Source organism: Solanum pennellii, chromosome 4, assembly GCF_001406875.1.
Source record: "Solanum pennellii chromosome 4, SPENNV200".
NCBI lineage: Eukaryota > Viridiplantae > Streptophyta > Magnoliopsida > Solanales > Solanaceae > Solanum > Solanum pennellii.
The window spans coordinates 67,308,810-67,332,591 of record NC_028640.1 but is presented as its reverse complement, the minus strand read 5'-3'; the positions used below and the strand labels follow the sequence as shown (position 1 = coordinate 67,332,591).

Genomic DNA, 23,782 nt, shown 5'->3' with positions numbered 1-23,782 from the left:
GTTGAATCCATCCCATTTTTTAGTCAACTTTAGCTATTCAATTGGTACAAGCAATTGTTAAAAAGGAATAGTAATTGGAGTTGAAAATAAAAGATTTGGTAGTTGGCAAATTGGTAAGATTTGCAACCATTTTTGACTTTGCTATATTTACCTATGTCATTAGTGACATAGGCATGGTTTTATCCTTCTATAAATAGAGCATTCTTGCTCATTTGTAGAACACACCAAGTTAGAGAGAAAAACCATTTTGAGAGCAAAGTGAGGTATTCCATAGACTATACAAGAAAATAGTCTGTGAAGAAAAATAGAGTGTGAGCGATATTTTAGTAAGACGGAAACCAAAAGAGTGTTGTTCCTTTTGAGTGTGTAGTAGTCACTTTGAGTATTGTGTTCGTGACTACACAGTGTATAATTCCTTACTATAGTAATATAAATTGCTCCTCTTAGTCCGTGGTTTTTTCCCTTATTCAGAAGGGTTTCCATGTAAAATTCTTGGTGTCGTTATTTTCTCATTTTATTACCATTACTTTTACCATATATATTTTTGTACTTGTCCGCGTTTTCCCAACATATAGAAATATATCAATTTAAGCGAGAAAGCTAGAATTTTTTTACCAATGTTAGAACCTAGGGAAATAATACACTTAAGGGATTGATTCAGCAGTAACATGTATACTTTGGTCATGCGATACCATATCACGGTACGGAATTGTGTGATGGAATCAGCATTTGGACATGCGATTTTACGCTGATTCCATTCATGATTTCATAATATGACATGTGATTCCATATTCTCCAAAAACCAAGATATGGGTATTCCATATCATGATTTGAGATATTTTTAATATAAAATTTGATCCACAAGTTTATATTTTGTTAAAACAATCCCACATTTATATCTACCAACCATTTATTTTATATGTAAATAAAATTTATAACAAGATCATTACTTTCTTAAATTTATTATTTTCACCAACATATAGTCACTTTAACTCACACCAATCGATTATTGAGTAATATTAAAGACTAGTACACTACAATTAATGTTCAATTTTTAATCAATTAAAGTTAGATGAAACAGTTACTTAAGTGGTGAACAAATAACAATGTAGTAATTTGTTATGCGATTTTATAATTTTTTGTTTATTTGGTAAGATTGAATAAACAATTTTAAGATTTTTATGTTTTTGAGAAAATATACAACACCAAAATTTCATATCGCATGTCCAAATAAACTTTAATTTCATCTCATAATTTCATATGATGATATTATATCACGATTCCATATCATAATATCAGTCAATGAACTAGCACTCACTCTTAAGTTGATCAGGCCATCTACTATATCATGTTTGAATAATTTTCCTTATTAAGGGATAATGTACCAGTAAAGTTAGAAAGTATGGAAAAAAAACAGGTACGAATAAGGAAAATAAGGAGTAATACGTGCATGTCATGCACTCAATGTTTTCGAGCCTCTGTTATTGACAAACTTAATCCTTTATTGTTATATTTAATTTATTTCACATAACGGATATAAAATTTACATGCAAGAACTTCTAAGAAATAGATTTATTTGGCCTACAGGCTAGTACTATCCATATATCTCAAGCTCTCACAAATTAACCAATTTATTTAGGTCGGCTAAAAAACACTTTTCTTAAATAATGGGCTTCAAAAATAGTAGTCCAGTTCCACAAAATTACGGGTTAAGTCAGGTCTACCCAACGAATCTAGCCCATATTAACGGTTGTACTAAGAGAGAATGATTTTATAGCTAAGAGAGCCTTGGTGAGACCAAAGGTAATTAAAACCCTAGATAAAATGAATTAAGAGGAGTTGTACTATAAAATAAAATGACAAGAAGTGTGAGGAAGTTGTCAACAGTTTGAGCTATTTCTACAACACCACTCAATCAATTTTTAATACTTCTCCTGTTGGAAAAAACCCGGATAAACACAAAAATATATATGGTAAAAGTAATGGAAATAAATGAGAAAATAGCGACACGAAGAATTTTACGTGAAAACCCTTCTCAATAAGGGAAAAAACCACGGGCTAAGAGGAGCAACTAATATCACTATAGTAAGAAATTTTACACACTGTAGTCATGAATACAATACTCAAAGTGACTACTACACACTCAAAAGGAACAACACTCTTTTGGTTTCCACCTTACTAAAATATCGTTCACACTCTATTTTTCTTCACAGACTATTTTTCTTGTATAGTCTATGGAATACCTCACTTTGCTCTCAAAGTGGTTTTTCTCTCAAGTTTTTGGTGTGTTCTACAAATGAGCAAGAATGTTCTATTTATAGAAGGATTGAAACCATGCTTATGTCACTAATGACATAGGTAAATATAACAAAGTTAAAAATGGTTGTAAATCTTACCAATTTGCCAACCACCAAATCTTTTATTTTCAACTCCAATTACTATTCCTTTCTAACAATTGATTGTAGCAATTGAATAGCTAAAGTTGACCAAAAAATGGGATGGATTCAACATCTCCTTCATCAACTTGTAAGGTTAGATTTCTGACTGATTATTTATTTTGAATTTGAATCTGAATTTGTTCTATTTGGGGATATAGGGTTTTGCTGCCATTGTTCTCTCTTTTTATTTCTTTTCATCTTTTACATTTGAAAATTGTTCCACTTCCAAGGATTTGTTGATTGAAATTATTAGAAAAAAGGTATTTAAATTACCCTAGAAAACCATATGACTACTTTACTTGTCTCTTCTTAATTATTGATCAGTCCAATTTACTGTGTGTTCTATTAAAACATGTTTCTTTATCTGTTCTCTTTCAATATGTTTGTAACATCCATGTCTCATGTTACTTATATTTCCACCAGCATGGATGGTGGTCGTCCTATACCAGAAGATGTCGTAGTTGATATTCGATTGAGATTGCCAGTGAATCACTCTTGCGTTTCAAATGTGAGCGCAAGAACTGGTGTGCTCTCATTAAAAGTTCGAGTTTCATAAAAGAAATTTTCAACATTGCAACAACAAGTGTGCCCGTCTCCTTGTTTGCAATTTGAAACTAGCACGTGAAGTAGACGCCATCATAAGGTCTGTTGTATTCTCCTTGCTCCCTGAAGAAATTGTTCCAGGTGTGACCCTAAACAAAAAGCTCTCCTTCAGCTTCCGAGGATCACTGTTTTCACTTGTGTTTCTGGTCCAGTTAATGGCTTATCCTTAGTGCAGAAGTTGTTTTATGGAGAAGATGTCTGCTTGGCCACCAGAGATTTCAGGTCTCTGCCTCCTGCGCCTTTTGAGATTGAGGCCTTTTTTTTTGCACCATGATCATCATCAGTACGAATTGGGATTTGACCTGTTGACTCTAGATTACAAGATTGTATGCATTCGAGTGTTCTGGGATGATCTAGGACTAGGTGCTACTAGTCGTGTCTATTCCTCATGCAACAATTCATGGAAACACCTAACTCCTGAATTCCCTTCCAGTACTATCTTATTTGCACCCCTTGACGCCACTTATCTCAGTGGGGTTTATTATTGGCTTTGTTAGGGCCTTGATGAGATCTACATGATTCGCTCTTTTGACATGGTCGGTGAACAGTTTGGGGAGATGCAAGTCACAGATATTCCAAGGGAACACTGGAGGACGCTTACATTGCATGCATGGCGGCTCACTTACCCTGGTTATAATCCATATACTAATCTTTCATCTCCCCATTAATTAACTTAATACAGATTATTTGAACTCAATTTATAATCCTACTGATTTATATCTCACATTTACTATTTTTTTCCTTGAGCTTCGAAAAGTTATATGAACTTTTCATGTTCCTTGTTAAATAGAATTAGAGTAATATATAGTCATGTGCAGTGATTTTCTACAACTCAAGTCACATTAATCTTTCATCTTTAAGCTTTCTATAATACTGATCAAAAAGGAAATAATGTCACATAAAACGAGACGGAGAGAATATATAGATCATTAGCAGCTAAATGCCATAAAAGTTTGAATGTATAATATATTGTTGATTGGTAACTACTTTATTCCTCTTATGTTCATTTTAGTTCTCAACAATATATATTTATTATATGAAGATTTCCTTCAGTTTGCTAAACATCTTTTTTTTCCTATATTTCAGATTTTATTCGGCAATTGTGCGCCCTCTCACTTCTCACCATCAGCTACATAATGGATATGCTATTTACAACTCTCTCTCTCTCTTTTTAATCAATTTTATTATTTCACACACATAAAATATAGTTTGTACGAAATGTGATATAGAAATAAGATTTTTGAGATATGAGAAATTGTCTTAATAATTTTCAGGATATTTAGATCTTATTCTTTTTAACATTTTTTAACTTTTTATATCAAGTCTCTTGTTCTTTAATAAAGATTGATTCTTATTATATTTCGTAATGCAATTATACTTAATAAAAGTAATACTCTTATGTCAAATTTTCATATGAAAAAAAATGTTCTTGAATAGAGATTGATTTTTTTTATTTTTCGTAATACGATTATATTTTAACCATACAAATAATATTATTATGTTAAAGAAATCCCAATCTTGATTCAAAGAAATGATACATGTAGGTGCAATTGTAATTAATATATATTGATTCATTTTATCTTCATCATAATATAATTACTACTTTTTTTTAGGTGTATATTATAAAATTGACAATGATATTCTAGCCATATTAAAAAAGACATATGTTGATCAACTTTCTGTTCAATATTTGCAAAATATTACTTTCATTCGACGACAACTTCTTGTAATGCATATGACTATAAGAGGAGAAATTCTCAAATTATGAAAAATATATAAAAAAAAGTTTTATAATAATAATAATATGTAATAAAGTGCAGAGCACGTTCCCAAAGACTAGTTAACATAAATGTATGGACTGTTAAACGTTATATTAAAAAAATATTTTAGCGATTTTTAATTAACGATAATAGTTTAATTGCCGCTAAATATGTATTTTTAGTGATAATTAACTTCCTTTGTAAATGTTTCTAAAATCTAAAACGAAATTAAATCTAATAACAATTAACTAATGTTATTAATATTTTGACTAAAATTAATTCTACCTATCAAGTTAAGTTATTTTTAGAATTAAAATATTTTAAAATCTAAAATTAAGAATGAATAAGTTACTTATTACTCTAGCAGCAGCAAGGTAATTAAAAACTTACGTAAAAGGAATTAAGAGGAGTTGTATAAATTAAATTAAAATGACAAAGGAAGTAGTCAACTGTTGAGCTACTTCTACAACAATCCAGTATATCTGTTGCCATTTTTATCCTTCTTCTTCGTCAGGTTAGATCTCTGATTTTGTTTTTCTGAATTTGAATCTGAATCTGATTTGTTCCCATTTGGGGACAATAGGGTTTTTACATTTCAATATTGTTCCATTTCCAAGGATTTGTATGTTGAAAAGGGTTATTACTGTTTCATGCTCCTTAATCACCTGCAAAATTGCTCAATATGCTAACTTGATATGTAGCTTGAAAAATAATTATTGACTAGTTAATGAAAAGACTAGAAACTACTTCTTTACTAGTATCCTCTAATTGACTAGTAAATCGAAGATAATTTTTGGCTTTAGATTCGAAATCTTGGTGCACTTTTATCCGATGCTAAAATCGAACACTTAAGAATGTATTATATTTTTCCTTTTTTTATTTTATTCTTTGGTTATGCTACAGATATATAGGCAAAACACAAGAAACTTTTATTCAGATAAAAAAAAAATTAGTCAGCTGAATAATTGCTTATGGAAAATAGAGGAGAAAGTTAAAGAATTAGCAAATCTTGAATGGTGCACACCAAACAATGAAGATGCAAGTACAAATGAAGACTCATCTGCAATTGCTAAGATAAAACTAAGAATTAATTTGTTTTTGTACCGGAACGTATACAGCGGAGGCCATAAATGGATACGTAAAGGATCAAACATTAATGAGTAAATGGATGTTAATGAAGTTACTAAAAGTGCACTAACACTTGAAACTTAAAAGGCTATTAGTGCACCATATAAAAGAAAGGGAAGGGATGATATTTTGGATCTTTTCTCCCAAATTGATCTACAAGAAATTGTCAAAATATTTTTAAAAATATGTTTACCCATAATATGTGTATTGGCTTGCGGATGTAAATATTTGGGGCCGAGTGGTCAAATGTGTAACTTTCCCTTTTTTGCTTCACATGGTAATGCTGCTGCTTGATCTTCTTCGTTGCACTGTCTGTTCTATTAATGAATGTTTTTTAGATCTGTTCTCTTTCAATATGTTTGTAAGTTACCTCATTCTACTTATATTTCCACCAGTATGGATGGTTGCCGTCCTTTACCAGAAGATCTAGTAGTTGATATTCTATTGAGATTGCCAGTGGAATCACTGTTGCGTTTCAAATGTGTGTGCAAGCACTGGTATGCTCTCATCAAAAGTCCGAGTTTCATAGAAAAACATTTTCATCACAAGAACAATTGTGCTCGTCTCCTTGTTTGCAACTTGAAAGTAGCACGTGAAGGACACACCATCGTAAAGTCTGTGGTATTCTCCTTGCTCCCTGAAGAAATTGTTCCAGGTGTGACCCCTGAACAAAAAACTCTCCTTCAGCTTCCGAGGGTCGCTGATTTCACGTGTGTTGCTGGTCCAGTTGATGGCTTATTCTTAGTGCAGAAGAAGTTTTATGGAGACGATGTCTGCTTGGGTTTGTGGAATCCTGCCACCAGAGAATTCAGGTCTCTGCCTCCTGCGCCTTTTGAGATTGAGTACTTTTTCTCGGACCATGATCATCAGTTCGGATTGGGATTTGACCTGTTGACTCAAGATTACAAGGTTGTATGGATTCGAGTATTCTGGGATGAACCGGGACAAGGCGTTTATCCTCGTGTCTATGCCTGTGTCTATTCCTCATGCAACAACTCATGGAAACACCTAACTCCTGAATTCCCTTCCAGTCCTACCTTATCTGCACCCCTTGACGCCACTTATCTCAATGGGGTTTATTATTGGCTTTCTAGGGGACTTGATGAGATCTACTCGATTCGCTCTTTTGACATGGGCAGCGAACAGTTTGGGGAGATGCAAGTCCCAGATATTCCAAGGGAACATTGGGGGACACTTACATTGCGTGGCAACTCACTTGCTTTATTAACCGGTGACCCTGGCCAACCTATGACATCCATATATGATGTGTGGGTGTTGGAACAACAGGGAATTTGGTCCAAAGTTCTAACTGTACAACCTCATATAGATGTTCATTGGCCTCGCAACATCTGGGGTAACGATAAGATGGTTTTCGAGATCACAGAAACTTCACAGCTGGTGCTATATGACCCTACAACAAGACAAGTTACAGATCTTGGATTTTTGCTGGACCTTAACATTGCTGGCTGTTGGGTTTTCAATTACAAGGAGAGCCTAGTTCCAATAAAGAGAGGAAACAAGACTCAGGGCGAGGATCATGCAGTCGAGCAAATTGAACACTTCTTCTATACCATACCAATGGATGAAGATCCTGTAATATTGTGACATTAGTTCTTATCTTGCCCTTCCTATAACATTTATGCTTGAGCTTAAAATTGTTTGGATCAGTCATCTTTGTACTATTATTATTGAATAAAACGCAGACATGGTATTTTTTGTTTATGTTATCAAAGGGCATTCCTTTTGGAGTAAGACATTTTAAGTTAAGTTGCGAGTGCACCCTGCACGCACTCATGTTTTGGAGTAAGACATTTTAAGTTAAGTTATGAGTGCACACAAACCCAGGGACTTTCACCTAGGGAGTACGAGGTCATGGTGCGCGAGCCTTTTTGAGGCACCTGCGTCCGGCGAGCCCTGCCGTCATAGGAGACCGCATGCGCGGCAAATGAAAACATAATGCGCCTCGAGACCTCTTTGGAAGGAGCTCCAAAAAAGACTTGACTTCAGAGCGGGAAATCTTCCTACAAGTGAGCACTTCTTTGACGAAATGGATGTTGTAGGAGAGGTTGGGAAGGAGGGACTTCGCCAAAGATGGTCTGTCTGTGCGCGCTGCACGCACTCATGTCAGATTCTCCACAAATACGCTATTTTTAGAGTATCGACAAGTAAGTGCTCTGCATCTATACCTATATTTTGGTCCAGTTGAAAAAGCTGAGTGACTAGACAATTGGATAAGGTAGGTCCAAGACACCACCAAAAAAATGGGCCCCCAGAAAAAAAAATAAAGCCCATTAAAGAAGAGAAGAAAAGCCCAGAGCCCATGAAGCAAAAAAAAGTAGAAGTTTGAAAAGAGTAGTTGATAAAATGATGAAAGGCACAAAGTGACAGTTAAAATAGTGTTTTTCTCCCGCGAAAAGCTTTAATTAATTCGTTGATCAGAACTGGAAAGGCAGCTTTGTCTCGTGGGGGCACTCTCTTATTCTGTGACATTCTTTTTTCATCATACCCCACCCACCCCCCTCCTCTTTCTCTCCTTTTGTCCTTGAAACTTTTCTTGATCATACAATTTTGCCAGTTTTTTTTTTTTTTTGGTTTGGCTTGTTTCTTTTTCCTTACTGTCAAGTGGTTTTTCGCTCCTGTATTAAGATTTTAGAAGCGCGAAAAAAAAGAAGAGGTAATTAGAGCATTGGAGGAGGTAAAAGAGTAGATTTTGGAAAAAGAAAAGAATATGGTGAAAGAGACAGAGTATTATGATGTTCTTGGTGTAAGTCCTTTAGCATCTGAAGACGAAATTCGCAAGGCCTATTATCTCAAGGTTTTTTCTACTTCTCTATTAATTTTTGTTTTCTATGTTTGAGTTTTGTGTAGCTTTTTCTGAGTGTTTGGGTTGATCTAATTTACTTGGCATAGTTAGAATTTCGAGATTCAAACTTTTGAAAACTACGTTATAAGCACTGAAAAAATCACAATAATTAACCCATTTAAAAGACATATATAAGGAAAATTCTGGTCAAAGAAAAACTTGGCTGATGATCGAAATTCCAACTGTGCCACATAAATTTGAGACGAAGAGTCACTTGTTTAAACTTTTAGAATTTTATAAGTGGATCCAAGTAGTATGATTCTTGGGATATTTGTGTTGGAAATGAAGAGTTGATTCATCAACTTTCATTTTGACTAGAAGTACAAATGGTAGTGGAAAATGTCTTTATCCTTTTTGATCTGTTGAAAGGAATTGTTTTGTGTTCAATATTGATCAAGTTTAGATAAAGTATTTAGTATATGTGAAAGTTTTAAGTATTAGCTGAATCTAGAAATGCATTAAACTAGCATAAAATGTAGCTCCCCGGATTTGGTAATGTGGGAATTGGTCTCTCTTCCAGACATACCTAGTGTAATCCCACAGGTAATTACGTGGACCTTACCCAGTGGAGGTAGACAAATCGTTTCTGATAGACCTCGACTTCAACAAAAGCATTTCAAAGCAATTTGGTCTGTCTTATTCCGATGAAACTAAAAATGAAAACAGAAAAATGATGAAGAACAATTTCTTGTGCTTGTTAAATGATATTAGAGATCTGTTTTTTTTTTCATCTTATGGTGCAGGCCAGGCAAGTTCACCCTGATAAAAATCCAGATGATCCCCTTGCTGCACAAAGATTTCAGGCTAGCACATTGCTTGTTTCTTATTTTATGTTTACTTTTCTGTAAAATCTAGTCAAAAAGTATAAATTTAGAAAAATTTTGATGTTTTAAATTGTAACAAACAGGAATTAGGAGAAGCATATCAGGTTTTGAGTGATCCAGTACAGAGAAATGTATATGATCAAAATGGAAAGTCATGTGTCTCCAGGTAATCTTTCTACAATTGCTGCTTCTGAATTTTATGGGGTCGTTTGGTAGTTCGTTAGAGTTATGAAGGTATATTAGTAATACAAAGATTAGTTATTCCATCTTCCACCCTGCATAAAATAGTACATAAATTGACTCATAACGTATACATGTTTTATTTATGTGGGATTGTAAAACGATAATCAAACATCATACTTGGTGTGCAGAGTTCCGAATACATGGTATTAGTTTTGTTAGTTTTAGTACATGAATAACTAACTCCCTTCCTAGCCAGCAACCAAACGACCCCTTAAGATGATAAATGCAAGTAGCTAGTTTGCTAATTCACAAATTTCTATGTAAAAAGATGTTTTTTCCTATTACCATCAATACTATTTTTGACGTTCTCTTTGTAGGGAAACTATGCTTGATCCAACTGCTGTGTTTGCACTCCTCTTTGGGAGCGAACTTTTTGAAGACTACATCGGACATTTATCTGTTGCATCAATGGCTTCCTCTGAATTAGTCAGCGAAAACGACAACCCTGAAAGGCTCCATGATAGACTCAAGGCAAGTATGTCATGAAGTTCAATAACATCTAAATTATATATATAGAAAATATCTGTCCATGAAATTAAGATATGTTTGATATCTCGTTCTTAGACTAAATGTTACTAGAGAAAAGGAACAAATTTTCGCTTTTTCCTTTAGTTCAGATTTTACGTTTTTACAGTTGATTCACTATAATAGAACTATGTTATGAAGGGTGTCCAAAAGGAAAGGGAAGAAAAACTTGCTAGAATACTCAAAGATTTTCTTCAACAGTACGTTCGTGGTGACAGAGTGGGGTTTATACATCGTGTAGAATCTGAAGCAGAACGACTTTCACAAGCAGGTCAGCTCACTCACTACTCTTGTGTTTCTTCTAGTAATCGATTGCTGTAAGTTTTACAGAATGTACCATGACAAGTGTTAAAAAGACCGCATTGAATAAGGACAACACAAAAATGTCTTAATTAGAACATGACATTTGTGTTAACAGCATTTGGAGCTGAGATTCTTCAAACTATTGGATACATATACACAAGACAAGCAGCACAAGAGCTTGGAAAGAAAGCAATTTACTTGGGAGTTCCATTCATGGCCGAGTGGGTTCGGAACAAAGGTCATTTCTGGAAGTCACAGCTAACAGCAGCAAAAGGTACACTTACAGAAGATCAAGTACTCCCCTGCTTGTTGTATATGTGTATCTTTGATGTGGTGGACTGTAATGTTATATAGGTGCTTTTCAACTGCTACAACTTCAAGAAGATGTCCGTCGCCAGTTTAAAATGGATGGCAGTGGCCCTGAAAACGACGTTGAATCACATCTAAGATTAAACAGAGAAACATTAATGAATTCATTGTGGAAACTAAATGTCGTAGACATTGAAGTGACTCTTTTACATGTTTGCCAATTGGTAAGCCCTTGGATCAAATGTTGCTACAAGCTTATTCTTGAAAGAGACCTTTGAGTTACTTGTGAGTAATCTTTCAGGTGCTACAAGAAGGCAATGTGAAGAAGGAAGAACTCAAGAAACGTGCGATGGCTTTAAAGATTTTGGGAAAAGTATTTGAGGTAAGTATTAAGCATAACTTGTGTCATATCCCTTCTAAACACAAATCTTGTTGGTTATTGAGCTACTAATACTAATTCATTTGCATTTATTCAATAGAGGGAGAAGTGTGTTGGAACATCGAAAAAGAAGACGATAGGCGATATCAATGCTGAGGAATCTAGTTCAGATAGCAGTGATGATGAAGAAGACTCACTAAGAACACTAAATTATAGAACTCCTCTACTCACACAGGTTCTCTTGACTCTTTTACTTACTATATATATATCTATTGAAATCAATGATATTTATAGACATAAAGTTAAAATAATGTGTTTATTCCCTTGATTAGAGGTTGACTCAGCAATCATCTTTAACGTTACAAATTCAAATTTCAGACACTTTAACTAAAAGTTGACGATGAGATTCTAATACATAAATACTAAATTATTTTTTTTGGTGTGTGATATTGTAGGGAATTGGTAGACTCTTTAGATGTTTGTGTAATCCAGCATTCGATGTGGATGATGAAGAGATTGTATACAAAGGCAAATAATATTCAACTCATGAACTAATTTTTTCGGTTCGAGCTTCGAATTAATCGATCATGTTTATGCAATACGGATAATTGAAGGAAAAAAAACTCATCAAGGCGTAAGCTAATTAATATTTGTGCAGCTTGTTTTTGTAATTGAAAAAACATGTAATGAAATATTATGTTTGTTTTAAATGATTAAACAAATTTATTTTTAATATCATGTCCTTTTCACTAGGAACCTTTATTTTACACATAATAAATCTGAAAATAATAACTTCTTTTTAATTTTTCTTCGAAAGATTTTTCTTTTTTTTCAGTCAAGTAGATTATTTCTATCATTATTTCTACAATTATAGAAGTTCATGGGATTATCTTCTTTCTAATTGTGTTTATTAGATTACGCAAATAACATTAATCCCATAATTTTAGTAAAACTGCAACATAAGAAGGAAAATGTTACTAAATTAGAGACGAAGTTCTACTAGGCAATGGCTATTATTTACTAATTTTAGAGTACTTTCATTTGCTAAAAAGTAATACCAATTTAAGAACTTTATGTTCAACGCGTCCATTTATCACCTATCTTATTACTGTAATTTCTACAAATAATAACATCCTTTTTCCCACTCACGTCACTAACCAAGTAAAAAATATTTACTCAACTATCACTATTAAAGCTAATTTGTAACGTGATAAGAATGATAAATCGGAATTGAAACTGTTAAAACGAACTGAGTGGACCAAAAATTAAATTGACCAAAATAGACTGAATTCTGAAACCTAATATATTAAACTAAAGGTGTCAAATAAACGGAATAAAAACTAAATTTAAATTGATCACAATAGACTTAATGTTGAAACCTAATAAATTAAACTAAAGGTGTAAAATGAACAGACTACAATATCAAAATTGATCAAAGAATAGACGGAAATAAATAAATGAAAAGAGTTACTTATACTTAAAAATGGAAAATATAAAATTATAACTCGACCCCTTTTGTTAATTCGTTCAGTTGTTAAAATTTCAATTTGTGTTAATACCAAGTAAAAGAAGTCTTGGAATCCATACCAACTTTTTAAACTGACAAAATCAAACATATCGAAATGAACTAAACTAGTAAAATAAACAATAAAAATTTGATTTGTAGGTTGATTTTGCTTCCCCTAAGCAAACAAATTTTGAAAACATAAGAATTAACCTAGAGAAGCAATGAGAAGCTTTTTCTCATCAGGAGTGAAAATAGAATTTCTCCACTTAAAAAATTATTTCTCCATATTTTAGGAGTGAAATTTGAAACAGGAAATTAATGTCTTTCACCAAATACTGAGAACACATGAAAGGAGTCTTAAAAGAGTTTTGACATAAACCAACAAGTTCTCAGTCCAACAGATTAAACAAACAGAACCTGTTTGCCTTAAACAACCTACATTGTCCAGCATTAGTTTTCACAGAAACAAATATGTACAAGGGCGTTTCAACCTTAACGCCCTATTTTTCATCTCTCCCTCTATGACGGCCTCGAAACTTGAACACAGCACACCTCAGTGAGCTGGATGGAGAACTCGTGCACGGTGAGCTTGGACAGAGCACGCACAATGCACAGAGGTTAAGTTCAGGCATCCGCTAATGATGAGAGAGTGTCGCTCGGGGCATGTGTGCAGAGCAGGAAATGCTTCACATACTGCTTGAACGGCGGGAGGTGTGAGAGCAGTGCATTGGCTGATGTTTAGATTCATAAGCCCTTCATCCTCGTTCCTGTGCTTCTTCATAGACGCCCACATCTCGTGCTTGTTCTTGACCCGACTCTGAGCTAGAGAGTACATTGCCCTATCTGTGATGTACTGGCAGAAGTATAGGCCAAGGGACCTCAAGTGAGGGCAATTGTTTGCCAAAGCAATTACGGTCTCATCTGCAGGCATTAGATAATAGCTATGTCAAACTTCAGTAGAAAAAGGGAACACTAATAGCCCATCAAGAAGTAGGCAGTAGAATATACTTGTGATTACACTCGACAAGCCAACGAGAGGAAACACAGACCTCTAAACTACATAGAACACTGCTATCTTGTAGCCATTGCTCTAATAGGTTGAGAGCAATGATCATAAAATTTCATAACAAAACCATCCACACAAAGAAATACAGGAGACATCTAAATTTGGACACTCCCCCCAAAGAAAAAAAGCTCAGTTCTACCGCCTAATATGTATTTCATCATTCATTTCAGACACCACAAATAGCCATAGGAGTTTATTCGATATAAAATCTAAAGTAAGGTCCTTCATATTCCTCGTTTACATCAAAATCAGGTTTCACTTTTCATTTCCTAGATGAAAATATCTCGCATGAATATCTCCTTCTAGTTAGGACATGAATAAATTGTCGTCTTTGGTAAGATTTTTTTTTGCATAAAATCTCTAGAACTTGAATATGACTTACGCCCTAATAAGCATGGCAAATCCAAGTCAGTTTAGACTCTTCAGTATTTAACATACCACTGCTAAGAGAAGACACTAAATACTTAACCAGATACATGTTTTACCTGTTATAAGGACACAGCCACACAGATCAAGGGCTCTGAGATCAGGACAGCCATAAGCCAAACTCATTACACCTTCATCACCAACTTTATCACACCAACCAAGATTTACAGTCTGCAGTCGGTTACAGTAGTAACCAATAGCCTGCAAGGAGTAATACGAGTCATATAAATTCGAAGAAACAACGGTTTAGTACTCCTACAGGTCATTTGAGAGGACAAGACATATACCTTCAATGCCTGATCAGTTGCAGCTTTAACACAACCACAAAGGTTTAAGACTCTTAGGTTTCGGCAACGCTCAGCTAGGTATGCAACAGCGTTATCACTGAAAGCAGAACACCCACTGATATTCAGCTTTGTGAGGTTTGGACAGCCGTGAGCTAAAGCATAAAGGGAACGATCAGTCAGCTTGAAACTCTTGCTAAGATCAAGGTCTTGCAATTCATGACAGTGATTGGCAATTGTCTCGATACCAACATCCTCAAGTTGTGGTAAATCTTGTCTAAGAGTTAGAACCTGCAGCTTTGTGAACTTGGGGGCAAGTGTCAGCACTAAATTGTTCATATTCCTCTTGCACCTGAGGGGACAAAAAAACTTAGAAACCGATATAACACCACAAATCAACAAGGGGAAGATAAACTCACAGAGATCCATGTACCCAATTCCATAGAATATCAACTCTCAGATTACTAAATACCAGCAAGATAGGGAAATACAAACAAATTCTAATAAACAGGAGGGGGTAAAAAACCAGCACTACAAATCCAGAAAATGCAAGCTATAAACAACATGTGAGCCCTCAAAAGGTAAAGGAAAAGTATAAAATAAAGGCAAATGCACAATCATATGCAAGTTATATCTTCTAAGGTTCAATGCTTCTGAGCACTAAAACATAGATATCAACTTCCAGATGCTCAGGATGAAGCACATAGGAAAAAAGGTAAAATTTAGCCACAAAGCAGAACAATAACCATTATGATATGACCATATTTTATATTTAGGGCATCTCAGATACAAACACATGTGATAAGACATATGGGATTAAGGCTGTTGAATCACAACCCTAATCTCTCTAATCTCCTCATTTCCCCCCAAATCCCTTGATGCCAGTGCAAGGCAAGCTTTTCAAGCTCAACTTTGCTCATCCAAGTCTTGGCACTCCCAAATCCAAATTGGAAAAAATCTTGAGTCAACCCCTTTTAACATAAAAAATGTAACCTTTTTCAAAAGAATAAAACCAGGGTAGGGTAAAGGAGAAGGGGTTACAGGGTGGGGACTCATACCCTCACCAATGAGATAAAAAAGTTCAGGTAACATCTAACCTTAGTTCCAAACTCAAAGCGTTATTCAACAACATCTACAAACCCCTTCCTCCAAAAAAGTAAACAAACAATAAAAACCTCATGTATTCCTACAGTTGATCAATTGTACATAACATCTCAAACAGATTGATCAAGGTAAACAGGACCAAGATAGTTCAACACATAAAACTTTGTGAATTTTCCCATTTCCTTCAACTTTTCTAGAACACAAAAATTCAGTCTTTCGCTGACACGACTCCCCTGACCATTTACAACCAAACAAATGAAGAACAAGAATTACCCTTTTACCAATCACATCAAGAAAAACCACCCCATCAAAATAAACCTTAAAATTTTTTCAAAATCAAGAAACAAGAAAAGTCAAGTCATACCAAGAAAGGGAAAGACGAGTGAGTCCCCAAGAAATTGCATCTCTCCATCCACTACAAACACAAGAAGCCACAATCACCGAGCGATCATCCACAAGTGAAGCAATCCTCAACAACAACTCCATAGGTATATCCTTCCACTCTCTGATCATCACCCCACCCCCCATTTTACAAACCCCACCTCTGCTACCATTGTTCACAAACAGCTTATCCAAGCTCAAATCTTCTACCCCTATCATTTGTTACTACTCAAAGTTGTAATCTTTTTACACCCCACAAACTCCTACCTCTATATATACACAAAAAAACACAAGGAAAAGCCCAAAAAAGGGTATCTTCTTGTTGCTGTTTCAAACAAAAATACAGAGAGGTTAGTAGGAAAAAGAAAAAGAGATAGACTCTAATGTATAGTAGTGTATGTATTGATCAGTATTTCTAGGGGAAAAGGGGTTTTGTTTCATTGGGGAAGGAAGGTAACAACATGTGTCATCACATAAGTTGTACACACAAGTAAAGTCTGTCCAAGAAAATTCTAGAAATAATCAACTCCGCTCTATTTCATGTGACACTATATTTGTGTTATTTCACGTGACATTGTTTGACTTGATAGATATTTATGAAAATAAATTAAAATTTTTAAGGTGTAATTGCAAATTTATTTTAATAAAATATAATTTTAAATTTTTTCTAATTATAATAAGATGATGATGAGATATTTTTCTAGTTGCAAATTTATTTTAATAAAAATTTAAATATAATTTCAAATTTTTTTCTAATTATAATAAGATGATGATGATGAGAGTATTTTTCTATTTCACATTAAGTAAAATATTTAAGAATTTCTTTTTTCAAAGCTTATGATAAATATTTAAATATTTTTATATATTTATTCTTTTCTTTGATGAAATATCATATTTTTTAAGAATAAATTATATTATTTACAAAACTATATTGATTATTTCGCAATAGACAAAAAAACATTATTATATTATGTATATATTTTAATTAATAAATATAGAGTTCCTTAAAAAAATTCCAAGAGGGTATAATTACTAGGAGTCTTTCAGATAATAATCCTATGTTTCATTTTCTTTTTTTAAGCCCATTTACAAAAAATATTTACTCTTTTTTAAAGATCTTTTTTATCCTAATTTTTTACCTCACAAAATTAGAAAAAAAATTAATATAATTCATGTACTAGTATTAGTTAATATATTTTAAAAATTATACCGTACTTTATTAAATTGAAGTAAAATAGGAAAAATTATTATATTATTCCCTCTATTTAAAAAATAATTTTTTTTTCTTTTTAATCTATTTAAAAAAAGAATAATTTTTTTTAATAATTTTTCATATGGCATATTTAAGGCCACAAAATTAAAAAACAACTATATACATTTAACATCATTTTAGTTTAGAACTATATAATTAAAAAAAAATTATTTTTTTAAATTTCGTGTTAAATTTAATTAAATTACTCTTTTTAAAACGAAAAAAATATCGTATACACGTTACGAAAGAGGAAGATTTGAGGGGTCGAATGAAAATGGAGTAGATTTTTGTGAAACATCGCAAGGGACATTAATTGGGAGATGTGTAATAGTACACGTGTCCTAAAGATATGAAGGGATTATAATCAACACAAGTTTTTTTTTTCAACAATAATAATAACCAAAAATGAATATAAGAGTCATAATAATTCAACTTTAAAATATATTTCAATCATTATCATAGAATTAGACTATAAATATTAATAACATAAATTTGTTATTGACTTGAAAGTAGTTACATTAATGCTTCCAACGTGGATGAATAATTAAAAAGCATATATGGTTAGATTGTTAAGATATTTATTTAGAATAGTGAAATTTAGAGTGAATGCAAAATCAAATTACATTGGCTTAGATACATTTTTGTTTGTAAGTTTATATTAACTTAAATTTGAAAAGGAAATGTTTGGAGAAAAAATGAATAAATGTAATTTTACTATTAGTTTCAAAATTAAAGTAATCTTGTATTATCTCGAGTGTTATGTTAATGAGATAATACAATATTACTAATTTTGAAGAGGGGTAAGTATAATAAACGATATTTTCTAATGATGTTTCTAGTTTTTTTGTCTGTTGATCGAAATTTATTGAACTATTTATTTTTTGTGTTTTTCCTTATTAAATTAAAAGTTGTCATTTGCCAAGGAAGCATGCATAATACTGAATAAGGAGTCGTCTATTACGATAGATAGATTCTAAATGTGAAATAAATATATAAAAATACCATACTAATATTACAATTGAATGATATTTACGATAAATTTTCGATTATAAATTTAATGTTTATTTGAAGAGATCATCATAAATAATTAAAATATCAAATAATTAAAATATATTGTTCAAAATATATGAAAGATTCAGACAAAGCTACTCCGTTAACTAATTAAGTTGTCTTCTTTAATTTCTTTTCTTCAAACTGAAAGCAACTTACTGGATCGAAATATTTATTCAACTTTATAACATATTATTCTATATATTCCATTAAAAAAATATTTTTAATTATTTTGTTGCGGTCAAACTACAACTAAAAAATTTCATTATTTTTCTTAAATATCTGGAAAATAAATAAATTTATCAATAAAATCAAATGTAACAGTTGTTTTATCCAATATAACACTCAACGTTATAATTTTGACTTCATCTTTTATTAAATAATTTTATTTAATTAATCTTTACTCTTTTATTAAGAACTACTTATAAAGCAAGCAATGTGCAATAGCAAGTTGTTGAATTGCAATAACGAGTAGCGTAATGAGTTGAAGGTAGGGGCGTCCATGGTATGATACGATACGGTATTTTAAAGTTTCAATATTATAAAATTGATATTTGATTTTTAAAATATTATATCATTATTATATTAATTTAATTCGATATAATTTAACATTTTAATGTTTAACTTTAGTATCCTACGATATGATAAATCGATAATACTATTATTTAAATTTTATTATTATATATTCGTATTACAAAGTATCATGACTTCAACAAGTACGGAAATAGTCTCAATCATATCATGTAATACATAACACATACGTGTAGAAATAAATATTCAAAAAGAAATTACAAACAACTCCTTTCTTTCGTTAATCAAACTCTTAAAATTTAATCAAAATATATAGAGTAGACAAATAAGTTATCATCCACTTAATAAATTTATTTCATAAATAATTAAATATCAAGAGGGCTTCATACATTGGGACCCTTTTTCCAATTAGATTTGTAGGATTATGATTATAACTTTGATGTGATTATTGTAGGGTTGTGATGAATGAATTAATATTGAGCATATCTCTCTATATAGGTTAAAAATAAAAGTGTAATTTCAATATGAAAATAATAATTCCTATGAGAATAAGTAGAAGAAAAGAATGGTGGATAGAAAAAGTAAGAAGAAAATAGGGGATGGTTGAGAAAGTTCCAAAATAGTGTACAAAAACGAAACCGCTATATAAAAAGTAAAGAGGATAAGTTGGGTCTTTTCATGTTTGTTATATAGCACTTTTCTTTATGCTTTTGGCATTATGGTTTTATTATATTATATATCATATCATATAATAATAAGTATATAGAAGACCAATATTATTATTATTATTTTATACATGACTATAATACTTAATTTTGTATTTGGTGTTTTATCGTTTGATACTATAAGTTGATTAGGTTTAAAAGTTAATGTAGATCAAAAAGTACAAAGCCACTTATTTTATTAAATGAAAAGGATTAAAATATATCATCGAACTTTTAGAAAATATTCATTTATATTATTCATTAAAAGTTTGAGTTATATATGACATTGTTGTTTAAAAAAGAAGCTCATCAATGTCATTTTCTTTAATTCCGATTTTACAAAATTATTTTTTACATCCCAAATAAGGTTTAACACTTTTCAGTTACTATTTTTAGATCAAATGTACATTTTTTTGTTTCTACTTCCTTGAGAACATCAAGAATACAAAGAATATCAACAATTCTCAAATTTCAAACTTGTTTAATTCTTCATGAAATTGCCTCAAATTTCAAGAGTAGTTTCATCCGAACTAGGTATCAAAATTCAGTATCTTTTGAGCTCGAATTCAAACTGACTCAACAAGATTCTCTTTGAAGTTTCTTCAAAGTTTAAAAACTTTAACATTCTTTAATGGTTATCATTTAAAAATTTGAACACAGATTTAAAAAACACTAGGCAACAATGTTCAAATATAAATACAAAAAAAACTACAAAAACATGATTAAGAAATTTTTTAAAATTTTGGGACTGATTTAGTTTTTGGAATATTTTTGTTAATACACATGGATTTTTTGAACTCTACAAATTATTTTAGAATTAATTTTTTATAAAAAGAAATAAATGATATAGCAAAAGTTGAGATGATTTCGTGAAGAATTGATGATGTTAAAATTTGGGAGTTATCGATTTTTTTCATGTATGTTCTTTGTGTTCTTAAAGAAAGAAAAGGAAAAACTGTACATTTGATCCAAAAACTCCAATTGAAAAGTGTTAAATCTTGTTTGAGTGTAAAAAATGATTTCCAAAATCAAAGTTAAAGAAAAGGCATTGTTGAGTCCTTTCTTTGCAAGCAATGAAATAAATAAGTCAAATTTTTCACGGGTAGCATAATTAAGCTTTTCTTCTAAAAATTAGATGACATATTTGAGTGTTTTCCCGTTATTAAATGACTCATCAATCGTATATTATTGTGCTTTTCGAAAAAGACATTTTTAATCTACAAAAATATTGATGGCATTTTTTGTTTAATAGGTAAAAGAAAAATAATTTTTACACCACTTATAAAAGATTAAAGACATTTCTAACCCTTTTCCATATATCGAATGAATTAACAATAATTGACACTTAATTTTTCTTGGTGAGTTGATTGAGTGCTTCGTTTTGTTCTTTGAGGTTGGATATTTGTACTTTAACTAAGCATTTTTTTTGCAAAGTATGACATATTATTGCTTTAAATTGTGGTTCACTAGTATTGATCAAACTAATGCCTTTTTTAAAATCAAACTAAATCCATAGATTAAGAATATCTTTTACTTATAAATATGTAAGTTAATTTTTATTTATTTATAAATATCGATATCAATTATTAAATATTTTGCTTTAATATTATGTAAATAATTTTAACTACAAAGCTTGAAAGAAGAAAATTAAAGAAATAATGTCTCAATTGAAATTTTATTATAGAGTTTCAAGTAAATGGTTTTGCTTGATCTCACTTTGATTTATTCTCGAAAGCAATCAGTGCAAATTAAAAAGGAAAATAAGTCGACGTGGGGTGAACATATATAATTAGCAATTTAATAGGACACATAAGTCATTTTAGAGTGTGTTAATCATATATATTTGACGAAGCCACTAATTAATTGGTACGTACTTAACTTAAGTAATAATTGCCAAACATGGCAGAGAGTTGATATATATTCTAATCAAATTTTGGAAAAAAACTTAATGTTTGGAACTTCTTTTTATTTATTTTTTTTCTCTCTAAAAATAAATGGAACCTACCTAACTTATATTTAGAATTTTTACAAAATGTATGAGTAATGTAATTATCAAATTATTTTAGCACTTTCTTTGTTAAGCACTTAAATAAATATTAGTGTGTTTTAATTATGTTTATTAGTACAATTTATCCTATCTTATTTTATACATTTCTTAAAGAAAAAGATTAAGTAGAAGGTAATTTGATTAAAATGGAGTATTTTTTTTTTCCAATTTTAAACTTCTCTCTTCTGCACCAAGGATAAAAGTGGACTCAAACTATTAATTATATTTTGACTTATAAATTCAATTAATTCATTTGTTCTATTTTACTTATTTATATTTATATTTGTATATCTTTTAAGAAATGATAATGTGAGTATGTTATTATAATAATTATATTAATTAATGTATAATCTTAGATCGTAAAAAATAATTTAAGAATTAAATAATTAGTGTGATGGTAAAATAGAAGAGATTATTTTTTCTTATGATGTTATTTTTTCTAAATAGCGGACAAGTAAAAGTAAATTAATAAAATACACTCCCTTTCACTTTAATTATTTGTCACATTTTAACACACATTAACAAAAATAATCGCGAATATGACTATTTTATCATACTACATCTATTAATTGTTAATTAGTATTAGGTCTTGAAATTTCTTTTCAAAGAACAAGTAACTAATATTAAAAGTAAAATATGAAAAACGTAACATTTTCTTTAATATATTAAAGGTGACAACGTCAAAGTGAAAATTTATACTTAGAAGTAGGAAATTAAAAATGAACTAAGGGAAGAAATACTTTAAATAATATTTTTTAAAATAAAAATGAAAAATAAAATAAATTGGAGAGAATATAATAGTACTCTCTTAATTTCTTTTTCTTAATTTGATAAAGGCTACTATCCTAGGAAACGCAACACTATCTTTCACCACAAAATGCATCAATAGTGGGTCTAAAAAAGTACTACTTTTTTCTTTAAAATATAGGTTTTCTAATTTTTTCTATTATCAAATTCTAAGAGTTTTTTTTAATTAAAATTATCCGTAAATTATTTCTAAACTTAAACTATATTCTTAAAGTATTATTTTTAGCAGAAACATCCTTTTGAATATTTAAAAGTAACAATTTTCATCCTTCTACTTGAATTTATCATAAAACTAAGAGATCTCACAAAATCTAAGTCATTCTTTAGTAATTATTATACTTAGATACGTTAAAAATCGTATTGTGAACTTTTTGGTAATTGAGTTTAACCTTACACAAATTCATTAAATTGGACAACTTTTTTTTCTTTTATTTTTCATGTAATTTGATATTAAAAATATTATTAATTAAAATATGTTTCTCGATCGAATATGCTAGAAGCAACGTTTGTTGAAGACTTTCGCTTCTAATAATGTAGAACGAAACTCAAATGCGAGACAATCAATATTTTGATCACTTTAATATCAAACTAGCCCAAATTTTTTTGATCTAAATACAATTTGGTTTTGAAAAAGGTAAGATAATTAAGCTTCAGCTTCTTCCCGTTAAATGAGAAAAAGAGCAGATCATGTGTTCTCACACCTTCCAAACATTTTTTGTTTCAATAAGTGCTGATGTCTAAAATTTTTAATATTTTTTTCAGAAACTACTTATAGCAGGTAATGAAATTATGCATGAAAAATGTTGTTGATAGTCACGTAAAATGATCATGTTTATGTAAGATCCTTTAGTTTTTTTGACGATATCTAACAGAAAGATGAAAATTGTTCACTTTTAAATATTTGAAGGCTGTTTTCTGTTGAGAATGATACTTTAAAAATATAATTTAAGTTTAGAATATAGTTTAAGAATATTTTCAACCAAAAACGTAAATTTTAAATCGATATTATTTTTGTTTTTTTTAAATAGTGAAGAAAAAAAATACAAAATTAGAATTTAATGTTAAAAACTTTTAGTGACGATTTTTTGGACTTTTGTCGCGACTATTGTCGCCACTAAGGGTGTGTTTGGTATGAAGGAAAATGTTCTCCACGGAAAATGTTTGGTTAGTGAGTAGAAAATATTTTCCGTGTGTTTGATTTATGAATGAAATTAATTTTTGGGGGGTTGGGGGTGGGTGGGGGGCTGG

The 23,782-nt window shown here is 31.0% G+C and overlaps 3 protein-coding genes and 1 pseudogene across 3 annotated transcripts; 3 read left to right on the top strand and 1 right to left on the bottom strand.

Moving 5' to 3' along the window:
• Window positions 1-2,862: 2,862 nt before the first annotated feature.
• Window positions 2,863-3,709, top strand: LOC107016966 (annotated as a pseudogene).
• A 1,493-nt stretch (window positions 3,710-5,202) lies between these two features.
• Window positions 5,203-7,656, top strand: LOC107016065 (F-box/kelch-repeat protein At3g23880-like). The gene is made up of 2 exons (XM_015216541.2): window positions 5,203-5,315; window positions 6,325-7,656. The coding sequence occupies exon 2, from the start codon at window positions 6,326-6,328 to the stop codon at window positions 7,532-7,534; it is 1,209 nt and encodes a 402-aa protein (XP_015072027.1). The 5' UTR covers window positions 5,203-5,315; window position 6,325; the 3' UTR covers window positions 7,535-7,656.
• A 172-nt stretch (window positions 7,657-7,828) lies between these two features.
• Window positions 7,829-12,108, top strand: LOC107016164 (chaperone protein dnaJ 10). Its single transcript, XM_015216653.2, has 10 exons — window positions 7,829-8,744; window positions 9,536-9,595; window positions 9,700-9,782; window positions 10,177-10,330; window positions 10,526-10,655; window positions 10,803-10,961; window positions 11,042-11,220; window positions 11,298-11,378; window positions 11,476-11,610; window positions 11,831-12,108. Exons 1-10 carry the CDS (start codon window positions 8,658-8,660, stop codon window positions 11,909-11,911), a joined length of 1,149 nt encoding a protein of 382 aa, XP_015072139.1. The 5' UTR covers window positions 7,829-8,657; the 3' UTR covers window positions 11,912-12,108.
• A 1,075-nt stretch (window positions 12,109-13,183) lies between these two features.
• Window positions 13,184-16,605, bottom strand: LOC107015571 (F-box protein SKP2A-like). The gene is made up of 4 exons (XM_015215884.2): window positions 16,127-16,605; window positions 14,662-15,010; window positions 14,434-14,575; window positions 13,184-13,803 (listed from the first exon to the last, which is right to left on the bottom strand). The coding sequence occupies exons 1-4, from the start codon at window positions 16,360-16,362 to the stop codon at window positions 13,436-13,438; spliced, it is 1,095 nt and encodes a 364-aa protein (XP_015071370.1). The 5' UTR covers window positions 16,363-16,605; the 3' UTR covers window positions 13,184-13,435.
• Window positions 16,606-23,782: the final 7,177 nt, after the last annotated feature.

What these genes read in the sequence shown, in the direction of transcription:
- LOC107016065 (XM_015216541.2), top strand. Translation starts at nt 6,326, where the DNA reads ATGGATGGTTGCCGTCCTTTACCAGAAGATCTAGTAGTTGATATTCTA.
- LOC107016164 (XM_015216653.2), top strand. Translation starts at nt 8,658, where the DNA reads ATGGTGAAAGAGACAGAGTATTATGATGTTCTTGGTGTAAGTCCTTTA. An exon ending in TTGCTGCACAAAGATTTCAG is followed by an intron (nt 9,596 to 9,699) that starts GCTAGCACATTG and finishes TGTAACAAACAG; the next exon opens with GAATTAGGAGAAGCATATCA. An exon ending in GAACTCCTCTACTCACACAG is followed by an intron (nt 11,611 to 11,830) that starts GTTCTCTTGACT and finishes GTGATATTGTAG; the next exon opens with GGAATTGGTAGACTCTTTAG.
- LOC107015571 (XM_015215884.2), bottom strand. Translation starts at nt 16,362, where the DNA reads ATGATAGGGGTAGAAGATTTGAGCTTGGATAAGCTGTTTGTGAACAAT. An exon ending in ACTCGTCTTTCCCTTTCTTG is followed by an intron (nt 15,011 to 16,126) that starts GTATGACTTGAC and finishes TTGTCCCCTCAG; the next exon opens with GTGCAAGAGGAATATGAACA. An exon ending in TGGCTGTGTCCTTATAACAG is followed by an intron (nt 13,804 to 14,433) that starts GTAAAACATGTA and finishes TAATGCCTGCAG; the next exon opens with ATGAGACCGTAATTGCTTTG.